The sequence below is a fragment of the Echeneis naucrates genome, chromosome 15 (assembly GCF_900963305.1).
Source record: "Echeneis naucrates chromosome 15, fEcheNa1.1, whole genome shotgun sequence".
Taxonomy (NCBI): Eukaryota; Metazoa; Chordata; class Actinopteri; order Carangiformes; family Echeneidae; genus Echeneis; species Echeneis naucrates.
Window position 1 is genome coordinate 22683337 of NC_042525.1, and position 13026 is coordinate 22696362.

The window sequence follows — 13026 nt, forward strand, 5'->3', positions numbered from 1 at the left end:
TGTGGCAGATTGTTGAATATATGCTGGAGTTATAAGGACTTCCTCTTTAATGGTGACATCACAATTGCGCCATTACCAGGGCAAACTGGTTGAGTGGATGAAAAAGAATTTGATGACTTTTCATCTGGAAAGATCTTCAATGATTCTCAGTGCATGTGAAGTTGTTTGGATAAATGTTGCAGGAGGGGTTCTTTTATTTATGAGTTGTGCAAACTTCCTGTGTCCAGTAGGTGGCGCTCTGTGTGACATTCAGCAATGACATAAGTGTTTTCAGGGTGGGACCCTGATGTTTGACGAATTGGGGCAGCTTAGACGATCTATGCTTGTGTTGTGAGAACTTCCTCTCTTATGGTGACACATTGACATTAGTCACGTCATGGCCTCCAGGAATGACAGACAAAAAAGATTTTGACAACTTTTCATCTTCAAGGTCTTGATATGATACTCATATCATAACTCGTGACTTAACATGAAGTCATTTAGATTAAAGCTGCAGGAGGAGTTGAAAATGACTTCCTGTGTTCAGTAGGTAGTGTAGCTGTAAAACAGCACGTTTTAGCACAGATGCAAGTACAAAAAAATTGTGATGCTGGGGTGGCGAAGCAAGCTTTAGGGTGCTACGCAGCGTAGGTAGCAGCGGAATTCATAAGAGCTGAGCAGAACTAAATTTGAGCTCACAGTGGCCAACACTAGTTTAACTTGCGGCTCATGTTTCTGTATGTTCGTAAGTAGTGATTGCATAAATGAAAGGGAATACATTTGTACGAAATACATAATCTTAATCTTTATAGCATATTCTATGTTATAATCATTGAAGGACATGTTGAAGTAAATCTGAATTTAATCAAAGGAGAGACCAGTGGCCGTAAAGAGCAGTTCTCACATCTTACCTCTCCATTTTAGTAAAGAGTTTTGATTTCATTAATTTTTACAATCAAGAAAGCAAAGCAAAGTTCCTCAAACTCCTCAGCTCTTTTGATTTGTATGGATAGCAAAGAATTTGTCCAAATCAATTCAACTTACTTTTACAAACATGAACAATTTATGTTGACACAAGCAAAGTCCATTTCATCATAATCTCAAATCAAAGAGCTTCTGTTTAGGAACCTTTCTCTGGAGAGTACCACTAAAGCTGCAAACAGTGATATGTTCACAATTGGTGTATGAGATTACTTAGAATTAGTATGGAAAAAAGTAGTTGTTGAAATAAATATCTACATTTGGCTCATTACAGGAATAGGAACAAATGAAATTATACAACTTGTCACGTTAATGTTGATTTGAGACAGTTAAAATTAAATCAGCGATAATATGCCAGAGCTTATACAGATGTCCATGTCCTCCCAGCACTGCGGGACTGATGAGGGTCGTCCCTTCAAGTTTGACCCTGGTCTGTCTGGTCTCTGCTGCTCTTCACTCAGGGGACGCACTTGTGCTCCCGGAGGCTCCTCATGGAGCTGAAGCTGCGTCTGCAGGAGGGGCAGCTAAACGGTTTCTGCCCTGTGTGAACCCGCTGGTGAACCTTCAGGTTGTTGTTCTGACTGAACCTCTTGCCGCACACGCTGCACGCAAACGGTTTCTCTCCGCTGTGCACACGCTTATGACGGACCAGATTCTGCGACACGCTGAAGTTTTTCCCGCAGACTTCACAGATGAACGGCTTCTCTCCGCTGTGTGTGCGCTGGTGCAGGTTGGCGCTCGCCTGTGTGGAAAAGGTTTTGTCACACTGAGCGCAGTTGAACGGTTTCCCCTCCGAGTGTCTGCGCCGGTGCGTCCTGAGGTAACTCAGGGAGCTGTAGCCGCGGCCGCACACGTCACAGGAGAAGGGCTTGGAGCCGCCGTGCAGCCACAGGTGCGCCCTGAGGCCCGGTGAGCTGCTGAAGCTTTTCCCGCACTCCTCGCAGGTGTAGGCTTGGTGTCTGCTGTGCGCCTGCTTATGGCGATTCAGCGACGCAGAAGAGGAGAAGTTCTTTCCGCACTCTCTGCAGCTGTAGGGTTTAATACCGGAGTGGGTCCTCTCGTGGACCAGCAGCGCGCTGCGTTGTCTGAAGCCTTTCCCGCAGCCATTGCAGATAAAGGTCCACTCCCCGCTGTGCACAGCGCGGTGCACCTTCAGGTGTCCGGCCTGTGTGAAGCTACGACCACACACCTCGCAGCTGAAGGCCCGGCGGCCTGAGTGTATGAGGCGGTGGCGGCTCAGGTTGGCCGACACGCTGAAGCTCTTGCCGCAGGTGTCGCAGCTGAAGGCCTTCTCCCCAGTGTGGACGCGGCGGTGGACAGTCAGGCTGCTCCTGCTGGAGAAAGTGTTGCCGCACTGCTCGCAGCTGTGAGGCCGCTCACCTGTGTGCGTCCTCAGGTGAGCTCTGAGGCCGCTCTGCTGGCTGAATGTCTTACTGCAGACGCTGCAGGTGAACGGCCTCAGTCCTCTGTGGACAGTCAGCTGGTGGATTTGGACGCTGCGGCGCGTGGTGAAACCTTTCTCACAGATTGAGCATTTAAAGGGCTGGCTGTTCAGGTGAACTCTCTGGTGGACGGACAGGTAACTGTGTTTTGAGAACTCTTTCCCACACTTTGCACACCTGAACTTTCCGTCTCTCCTCTGGCAGGTAAGTTGGTGCTGGCTGAGGATGCATCTGGACGCCAGAATTTCCCCGCAGGCGGAGCACTTGAGCGGGACCCTGCTGGACACCTGGTGCATCCTCAGGTGGCTGTGGGTGCCGAACACCTTCCCGCAGTGACAGCACCTGAAGGGCTGCTGTGTGTTGTGGACGGTCAGCAGATGGGCCCTGACGCTGCTGTGAGCCGAGAATACTTCGCCACACATGGGGTAAGTGGCGTGTGGTTCTCTAGTGTGGACTCTAAGGTGAGCCACCAGGTTAGTCTGTCTGGAGAAGCTGCTGCTGCAGACACTGCGGCTGTAGGTATGTCTGCTGCCTGCACCAGGAGGCTGCTGTGATTGGCTGAGGTCATCTGCATGTGCATCTGATTGGCTGTTTATACCCTCTGCTGCAAGGGGGCTGGAGTTGTGCAGAAGCTGGACTGTTGCATCTTGAGACTGTGATGAGCTGTCTGGAGGGAGAAAGAGGTCAGCACATGTCTATCAGTCACAGTTATGAAGTCATGAAAATATTTACCATATTCCAACTGCCCCATCAGCTCTAGGTTCTCCAGCTGCTGCTCCCCCAGCTCCTTGTCCTCCAGCTGTTGCCCCCTAAGCTCCTGGTTTTTCAACTGTTGCCCCCTCAGCTCCTGGTGCTCCAGCTTTTGCCTGTGCAGCTCCTGCTTCTCCAGCTGTTTTCCCCTCAGCTCCAGGTTCTCCTCCAGCAGCCTGCTCAGGTCTTGCAGCAGAGCCTCACAGAGTCTCCTCACCACAGCGAGCAGCTCCTTCTACAAAAAACATTTCATCGCCCACATTTCAGCTCTTTTTCTACATCTTCTGCTCGTGTCCAGCAGGTTGGATTGTGGCTTCTAAATGAAGTTGTGAGCATCACATAGTTCAGGCTATGTTAAAAACCTTGGTGTAATCATGGAGAGAAAGTTTCAGTGACAACATCAAAACCAAAACCAAGTCTGTGTAAACGATTGTATAACTGCCGGGTCAAAAGACCCCACACACAATCTTTGTACCCTTTGTGTGTGCAGCTGTCATGAAAATATGAACGAAGGCAATGCTTCACTTTTTCTAAAGTTGTGGTCACTGGAGGAAAAGTCACCAAATTTCAAGATGAAAAAAGATGATTTGGGAGTTTTTAGTGCTGTTAAAAATGGCCTCCTGAGGCAACTCAAGGGTTAAGTACAGTTTTGGAGGATCTGCACTTGAGTGATTTATTTTTTGGAAACTTTATACTTTTACTCCACTGTATTTGAAAGGCAAACATTGTACTTTAGGCTCCACTACATTTCAATGAAGTATTCGGTACATTTGCGTTAGAGAAATCTACAAATTCCATTCATGTGCATCTCTTCCGTTCAAGTGGTGCTGCCCTCGCTGTCCCATGCACATGCGTCGCTCAGTTTGGGTGGTGAGCTCGCAGGTAACATTGATTCACTGCGGCTGTGCACCGGTTGGCAATGTTAAAGTTCAAATTCAGTTTATGAATTTATGCTCTATGTGCCCTACAGATAATATCCAACTTGGCCAATGAGCGGTGATAACTATCATGACTTTGGGGTCATCAGGTGTTTCGTCTAGTTAGGCCCACAACACCTCCAGGAGGCTGGCGCCCCAGAGTCACCCCCTAATGCCATCACCGCTCCTCACACAAAGACAACTATCTCAAAAAACACCACTGTCAACTACTCTAACCTCTCACCAGCTACACCAGTAAAGCGGGGTGGGGATACAGACCCTGGTTCGGGTAGGGGGGAGAAATAGAAGAGGTGGACATAACCCTAACCCTAACCCTGGTTCGGGTAGGGGGCATGAAAGTGTTGGTCCTTTTTTTTTCTATAGAATGTGCTTCTTATTCAATAATTTCGAGTTAAGATCCATTAATTCACTGCATCATTCGGGTGTGATGAGTATACCCGCTTGGTATGCGGGAGACGATTCCCCGACGAGGAACCTCAGCAGCAAGGCGCCCGCTAGTGGTGACTACTTCAGTATTTCTAAAAGCAAGTACTGCTGTACTTTTACTCAAGTCATAATGTAGCGTAGCCACTTTCACTTTTATTGGAGTAACATTTCACTCAAGTACTGGAGCTGTGCTCTCTGTTCCCCTCTAACTGACCTCAGCGTCCGGCCTTCCAGGATCAAGTCTCTGACTTATTTCAGTCTTGGCGGTCACGGTGAACTCTTCCAGGACAGAGGAGACCAGCTGCTGTACACACGGCGACATTTTCATCACAGACGGATAGAGCCCATGTAAACTACCTGGTCCAGATCTCAATTTATAGGAGGGGTGGGCTTATCGATAGTTCGACACTGGCGTGATGGAGGCAATGATGTTGTTGCAGTTTCTCTCTATGCGCTCAGCCAATTACTCCGGAGTCTGTGAGAGCAGCTTCTCTCCCGGTCTCACTTTGTCCCCCGCTCCGGCCGAGCAGACGGAGTGCCGGTATCGGTGATACTGGCCCCGCATTCACTTGGTGTCGGATCGGTCGCCTAGAATTCACAGATTGGACAGCTCTGTTGTTTTCACCACCGACCTGTTCACTGACGGCAGCTTTTACGACAGGAGAAGCGGAGAGCGCCCCCTGCTGGACGGAGGCCGAACACACACCCACTGTGCCATAGAAAAACAGGAATGTGCAAAGCTGCTTGAATGTGCAATGTGCAATGAATGTGCAAAGGAGCGATAAAAGGCCGAAAATAAATACCACACCATCAGAAAATCAATTGCTGCTTAAATCTAATCTAGAGAAACGAACAGAACCGTAACCGAGCACATTCTTCCCAAATATGGCTATTTTAACTGCCGCTTGGTATTTTAACGTACGCTCGCTCGATGCTGGGATGCAAAGAATGATTGTTGCCGCAGAGGTTACTTATAGAGTGAACAATGAAGGTTTTCTTCCCCTGTATGTTATTAGACAGGTTCAAGTTAACCTTATAAATTTAAAATCTCTCTCTCTCTCTCTCTCTCTCTCTCTCTCTCTCTCTATATATATATATATATATATATATATATATATATATATATATATTCGTAGGCCTAAATTTTTTCATGAAAAATTCAATCCAGCAGTTGAAAGTGGGCCCGTCAGTTAGGAATTCCCTGGCCGCTTTCTTTCCCCATTTTAATTGAAGTAGATATTCAATTATTATTTGATATTTTCTGTAAAAAACTACATTTTATATCTTTTTCAAACTGTTTAAAAATAATACATTTTAAAAGATACTGAGTAAAAATCCAACAAATGACAAAATAAAAAATGTATTTTTTGTTTTCCAATATAGTTTAGTTACATATCTTTTTCATCAGTAGAGTGCATAGTTATTGGACAGTCTTTTTGAATAAAAAAATAAATCCATCTTTTCCAGGGAAGTGGCTAAGTGGAGAACTTGTTCAGACGCGTGTTCTGCGAGAGACAACAAACCAATGTCCCATACACTGTGTAATACAGGTAAAACACCAGTCAAATGTCATCACAGGTGGTTTAACAGGTAAGTTTCATTCATCATTTTCATACAAATGCTGCAACACAGACACAGTCAAAACTCAGTGGTGTACAAATTCAGAATAACAGCTGATTACGTTTTCAATTCAGAAATACATTACAAACATACATTGTCAATATACTGTATGAGCTGACCTTTAAACACAACTTCATGAAATCTCTTCATACAATCTGAATATTTTCATTTATCGACAAAAGAAAACTCATCTTGAGAGGATAAAGGCCAAATGAATAAAACTAGAATTCAGACTCCATTAAAATTTGATCATGTTTTTATGATTATGATTTTAAAAAAAGGTAGACAGAGACCTATAGAAATGTTTTAAGGTAATGTGATCTCCTAATTGTCTTTTTTCTCAAACAAGATTCTCAAGGATTCTGATTCAGTGTCTGACAACAAAAAGACAAAATGTGTAGCTGAGAAAAATGACATGCTGAAGGGAGCTGCATCAAAACACAGAGATGAGGTCAGAGCAAAATACTAAGAACAGAAGACCAGAATGATTGTCTCTGCTGGTGTGTGTGTCTATCTTCACATTGACAGGACTGAATGATGCCTAATCAGTAAAGGTTCTTCATACACACACACACACACACACACACACACACACATATAGTTACTGGTGCATGGCCCTGAAACCAGACCTAGGTGTTTCACTAGCAGCTACTTCTTCTTCTCTCTATCCTTCCTGTACAGCTCATAGGTCTCCACAATCTCCTTGACAACAGATGGGTCATCAAGAGTCGACACATCGCCAAGGTCGTTTGTAGTTTCCAAGACAACCTTCCTCAGTATCCGTCTCATGATCTTACCAGAGCGAGTCTTCGGTAACCGCTTCACCACCTGAGAGATGGACCAACTATATTACCCAGGGCAACAGCAGATATGAGATCTGATTGGCTGACAGATCCCTATCATATCTACTTCAGTTTACTCAAGTACTGCACTTTTGTACTAATTGGAAGTACTTTAACTCCCCTTGAATCTTCTTTTTAATTCATGTCTACTTTCAGAGAAATATTGCCATTTCACAATAAAACATATAAAGCTGGTCTTTCATGCTTCTCCTGCAAATATACAATTAAAAGAGTAATGAACTGACAATGATTTTAATAATTTGCGTCATGTTAATGTAATAATACTAAATATTTTGTGTATTTACTCCTAAACGTCAAGGTTTGCTGCTTTTCCTTTTGAATGTTTAGATTTATATGTACAATTAGAAGAATGTGAAGGCATCACAGTGTCAGACGCTTTCACAAACTCTATGATTAAGGCCTTGGAACACTGAGAGCTTGTTAGCTGTGACGCACCAGGAAGTGTTCAGGGACGGCGTATTTGGTGATCTTGTTGGCAACCAGGCCTCTGAGATGCTGCAGGATGGCAGTGGGGTCGTCGCCAACATCTTCCTTCAACACCACAAAGGCAAATGGAACTGAGAACACACACACAGTGGCTTCAGAACGTATTCGGACCTTTTCAGTTTCTGTTTGTAAAAAAATTTATTCTTTTCTAGTGATCACCCTCTTTGTGCAAATTACTGTCAGCTGAGGGGCCATCCAAGAATAGTTAAAAAAACCCATGAAAGATAGGGGAGAGAGGAAAATTATCCTGTCTGGAGCCAGGCCTGGATGGAGGGTCCGTCAGTGATCACCTCGTGACCGGGTCTTCCACAGGGCCCAGTCATGCACAGCGACTGTGGACATGTGGACACCCATCCTCCCTCATCTTGTGGACCCACCATCCACGCTAGAACCTGCTGGGGTCGGGTGCGTTGCCATATGGGTGGTTGTGGTAATGAAGAGCCTCGGTGACGCAGACCTGGGCGACGGAAGGCTCTGGGGCATGAGATTGCCCAGGATTGGGGCAGATGGCGGGTTGCTGCATTCACTGCACTTCACTGTTGTTATGAAAAGGTAGCTGAGCCAGAAGGCAAAGCTCTTGATCAACATTGTTCTTACACTCACCTTTGGTTATGGGTGATGAGCCATGACCAAAAGAATAAGATCATGGATACAATGGGCCGAAATGGGTTTTCTCCGCAGGGTGGCTGGGGAGGAGCTCAGTCATCTGTGAGAGACTCAGAGTAGAGCTGCTGCTCCTTTTGGTGGAAAGGAGCCAGTTGAGGTGTTCAGGCATCTGACAAGGATGCTGCCAAGGCATCTCCCTATGGAGGTAGTCCTGACAGGTCCACCTGGGATTATCCTCACTGGCCTGGGAGCACTTTGGGATCCCCCAGTCAGAATTTGCCAAGGTTGCTGGGGGAAAGGAATTCTTGGGCTCCTTGCTAAAGCTTACTAAAACATTGGATAAGTGGTTGAAGATGGATGGGCAAATTCTTTTCTCCATTGCCCTGCATCATCGACAAACCCTCTGAAAACTCCATCACAGGTTTGATGGTTCACTATGTTGTGACAGTTAGATTGCCAATTCAGTGAGATTGTTCATTCATTTATTCATTCATTCATATTCTATCCAATTCCTGGCTGCGGCAGTGATATTGTAGAGAGTCCATACTCTTACCAGCAGATGGCAGCAGAGCATGGCCAATCAAACATGTTTCCATCATAACACAGGATGATGGGAGTTCACATCAATGTGTGGTGTGTCACTCTCACCTTCTCCTTTGATGTCGTGCGGGATTCCAATCACAGCTGTTTCTGGAACAGCTGGATGTTCATCCTGCACAAAAATACCAGAACAGTTTAGGCTTTGTCATCTTGTTATTGTTTACAGTTAAAATATGTCCTTCCGATTGTCTTTAAAATAAGACACACGGAAGGACAATGCAACCTTCTCACCCTCTTCTCATTTATTCATATCATCTACTAATTTTATCTCATCTCCTAACATGATCTCAGATTATCAAGGTAACTTTTTAACTCTTTTTCTCTTCTCTTGAGCTACAGGATAACTTTACAGGTTCAGATCAAATCAAATCAAATCAGATTTATTTGTATAGTGCCAAATCATAACAAAGTTACATCAAGGCACTTTACATATAGAGCAGGTCTAGACCAAACTCTTTATAAATTTATTTAAAGAGACCCAACAGATCCCCCGATGAGCAAGCACTTGGTCAAAGCCTGTAGACATCCAAACTACTGACCAGTCAGATACTGGGAAGAACTGAGTTATCTTATCTGCAGCAGCCTACACTATACACATTTATAACCTTCTGTTAAAGAAAGATAAACCCATAACTGTCACTGAAATAACTTGAAACTAACACAAGTCATAATAAATACGAATATATAAAAAATTAACTAAAGAAAATTAGGCATTGCTTTTGAATTGCAGTTCACCTAATAAAAAAAAAAACCTATTGAAACCTGCTTGTCATAAATGAGGGGATGCCTTAATTAATTTTTTGTTGCACAAACGTTTGAGGCAAGCACTACAATCAAGCAATTTCTGTAACTCATTGAGACTTCTGCACCTGTCCATAGGTATTTTGGCCCACTCTTTGTGAGCAAACAGCTCCAGCTGTCTTAGGTTTGAAGGGTGCCTTCTCCAGACTGCACGTTCAATAGGATTTAAATCAGGGCTCATAGAAGGCCACTTCAGAATAGTCCCATGTTTTGTTCTTATCTACGGTGGCCGGGAGGTGCAAACCAACATTACAAAATCTGAAACACTTTTGTATTTAGTTAATTTGTCTTGGAGTTTGTAAAACACTTTTACAAACCGCAGAGACAAATTTACAAGTCCCAAAACAAATGTAAAAACACAAATTAACAAAACTGGAAAGGAAATGTCCCAACTCTGGGGTTGACCCAGAAGTGATAACGGGAGCGACACAGCCAGTAGGAGTTCAATGGAGTTCATGGATATTGAACAAGTGATGTTTTGCCCGTTTTGTGGAAAATACATTCCAACTGGTGTGCGCCATTTAAAAACTCTAAAGACTGACCACAAAAAAAACGAAAACGCATTAAGCCACTCATGTGTTTGCGACAAAATTGGCAAAGCATCACTCGATCCACCCACTCCATCGACCTCCAACTGTTCGCTGCCATTATCACTTCTGAGCCAATATCCGGAGTTGTGACATTCCCTTTCCGGTTTGTTTCCGGACTTGTAAATTTGTCTTGGCGTTGGTAAAAGTGTTTCAGATTTTGCAATGTTGGTTTGCACCTCCCGGCCACCATACTTAGCCATTCTTGGGTGTTTTAGCTGTGTGTTTTGGATCATTATCCTGTTGGAGGACCCATGACCTGCGACTGAGACCAAGCTTTCTGACACTGGGTGGCACATTTCACTGATTCAAGACAGTCTGTGCCAGATGCCACAAACTAGCCCCAGAACGTTTCCATGGTCCATGTTCAGTGTGGTGAAGTTTGAAGACACTTGTGATGCTAATTACAGGACATACCTCAGTTTATGTCACTATGGTCAAGTCATTTTCAATCTTTTCTTTGGATACCATAATTTTTGTCCAGACCAGTTTCATCAGTTTGTATTTTTTTGAACTACAATTCAAAAGCAATGTCTGATTTTCATTAGTTAATTTAGAGTACCAACAATTTTGTCCATGTGTCCAAAAAATGTGTTGTTTGTGAAAATCAAATTTGCTTCTGGCCCCAGGTGCATTGAAGAAAAGAAGGGAACATTGAATGCTTTTCTGGAGCTGTCATGAGATTTCAAATTGTAAATTTTTATTTCAACATATTAGTTTGTTAGCAATTGTGGCACAGCCAGAATAATTCATTTCTGTTTATGTTGTGTCTCACCAAAGCATCCTCTATCTCTGCTGTGCCGAGACGATGACCACTGACGTTGATGACATCATCCATGCGACCAGTTATCTGATAGTAACCGTCCTCAGACCGGTGCGCTCCATCCCCAGTGAAATAATAACCTGATACAAAAAACAGCAGCATTACCTCATATTATGGGCTTATGATATGAATGACTGCAGGCTGTGTTTGATTTTTACCGACCATGATACACTTTGAAATAAGCATCAATGAATCTCTGGTGGTCTCCATAAATGCTGCGAGCCATTCCAGGCCACGGCTGGCTGATACACAGAGCTCCACTGACAGAGTCACCAGTAAGAGTTTCACCCTGAAAACCACACAACACCACAGACAACACACAGCACAGTCAGAAAACAACAACCACGCTTTGATGCTACACAAATGAATTCATACTGGACAGCTTGGGAATCGTTCCCCTGAAAATAAATTGCAGACCAGCAGCTGATGGACATAATACAACATCTCCCTGCCAGTTGTACATGTAATTTATCATGCTATTAGTGGGTGTACTATAGCTACGTGTACCTGTGGCTAACATGTCTCTTACTACAGGTGCCTGTGGAGCACTTATTTTCTGATTAAGTCCTAATAACACTAAGGTGACTCTAGAAACTGCTACTCCAACATTAAAATAGCAAAAGGTGATAAAATGTCTGTTAAAAGTCAGCAGGACACACTGACGCTGGTCTTTTTCTACATCAGCTGGTGATGTGCAGTTAATCTAAAGCTGTTGTTGACATTGAGTACTAAAGTTAAGAAACTGCTTTTGTTTCCCTCTGTCTGAAGTGCTGTGCGGTTTCACGCACACACACATATAATTCTATCATTTTATTCTCTAGAATTCTATATATATATATTGTGGAAGGATGAGGAAACAAACAGGAGATGAAGGCGAGTTTGAGCTTTATTCTTCAACTCCAAAACCAAACTGAAAAAGGGACAACCTTGCACCAGAGAGCCCAGGTGTTGCTGGAAAAACATCTAAATACCACGTGATAATAAACCAATTATGTAATATATTTGATAGCCAATATTAATACTGGAGGAGGTCATTGCACTGCAGACTCATAACCTTTCGACTTAATTATTCAGCTGGTTAAATATTTGATAACCACCAAAAGTATAAATTTGTTAGTGATTTCTAATTGAACGGGTTTACCCAGCGATGTTGATACTTTTGCTCCAATAAAAGAAAGTTTCAGAAAAGGATTCACCATCTCACTGCTCTCATATCTCTACAGGAGCAAACTGTGTTCCAGCAGTTTTCCACACCAGTGTTACTGTTTCTGAAACACATACAATCAGCCTTAATCAGGAGTTTGTGTTAACTTTGAGAGGATTGCAGGGAAAGTAAAGTGACCTCGACCTCCTCTGAGGATGAGATCTGTAGGAGTCCTGGTCTAATTCAATCTACACTTAGTAACCAGTGATGATGAAAAACCCTTGAGCATCTGCTGATTACAGCTCTTCAACAGAGGGAGGGAAATAGGGAAACTAGCGGATAATTAATTTGGGGGAGCAGCGATCATCCCAACAACATCTGAAAGTCTGTTAATCAAAGCAAACAGATGCTGCTGTCCTGTTTTAACCGAAAGATTAAACAGAGAGAGGGGTGCCTTTCGAAGGCTTGATTGACCTCATATATCTAAAGGTCAAGTGGGGTAAACAAGAGGACTGAGTGGAGGAGAGCTCAGCCTGACAGATCCTCAAAGGGCCGTCTGTTAAATTAATCTTAAAGCACATGAAAGAATATTTGATTTGTCATTAACATGTCACGTTTCATAAAAACAAATCACTGAGGGTACAGTGCATGTTTTTACTCCTGTGAGAAAGTCCCATGTGAAACCAACAATTAACTGACTCTACACGAGTGTAGATGTGAGTATCTGCCTGATCAACATGGAGGGAGTGTTTGAGACAAAGACCCACGGCGTCAATGCAACAGAGCCTGCTTCTCTTTGACCGCACAGCTGAAAAGTCAAAAAACACTAACAGGTTTGTTTTCTCAAGAAAGCATGGGCTTAACAGTGACACAAAGGACAGCATGTCTGACAGTCAGTCTTTATGAATGCAAGGTTCTGACATTGTGACACGGGAAGTTTTGCTCTTTGTCTTCATTCAGTCCTTTGACATGTAATCATA

General features: G+C 43.7%; 2 protein-coding genes across 4 annotated transcripts in view; both read right to left on the reverse strand.

Annotated features, from left to right (window-relative positions):
• Positions 1–1023: 1023 nt before the first annotated feature.
• On the reverse strand, positions 1024–5155 carry LOC115055166 (oocyte zinc finger protein XlCOF6-like). Its single transcript, XM_029520693.1, has 3 exons — positions 4731–5155; positions 3135–3387; positions 1024–3069 (listed from the first exon to the last, which is right to left on the reverse strand). Exons 1-3 carry the CDS (start codon positions 4842–4844, stop codon positions 1418–1420), a joined length of 2019 nt encoding a protein of 672 aa, XP_029376553.1. The 5' UTR covers positions 4845–5155; the 3' UTR covers positions 1024–1417.
• Positions 5156–6100: 945 nt separating this feature from the next.
• The window catches only part of acss1 (acyl-CoA synthetase short chain family member 1), a 37461-nt gene continuing 30535 nt past the window's right edge, over positions 6101–13026 (reverse strand). For 2 of the 3 annotated variants that reach the window (XM_029520692.1, XM_029520690.1), the window contains 5 exons: positions 11065–11191; positions 10855–10982; positions 8740–8803; positions 7435–7556; positions 6101–6964 (listed from right to left, as the gene is read on the reverse strand). In XM_029520692.1, coding sequence (XP_029376552.1) covers positions 6785–6964; positions 7435–7556; positions 8740–8803; positions 10855–10982; positions 11065–11191 — 621 coding nt within the window. In that variant the 3' untranslated portion in view covers positions 6101–6784. The remainder of the gene's footprint in view (positions 6965–7434; positions 7557–8739; positions 8804–10854; positions 10983–11064; positions 11192–13026) is intronic. The other variant, XM_029520691.1, reaches the window with a different exon arrangement.

Bases quoted from the DNA above. Each gene is read 5' to 3' on its own strand.
- LOC115055166 (XM_029520693.1), bottom strand. From the start codon at position 4,844: ATGAAAATGTCGCCGTGTGTACAGCAGCTGGTCTCCTCTGTCCTGGAA. The intron at 3,388-4,730 runs GTCAGTTAGAGG...TGTTTTTTGTAG, and splicing joins CTGGAAGGCCGGACGCTGAG to AAGGAGCTGCTCGCTGTGGT. The intron at 3,070-3,134 runs GTAAATATTTTC...TTCTCCCTCCAG, and splicing joins GATGGGGCAGTTGGAATATG to ACAGCTCATCACAGTCTCAA.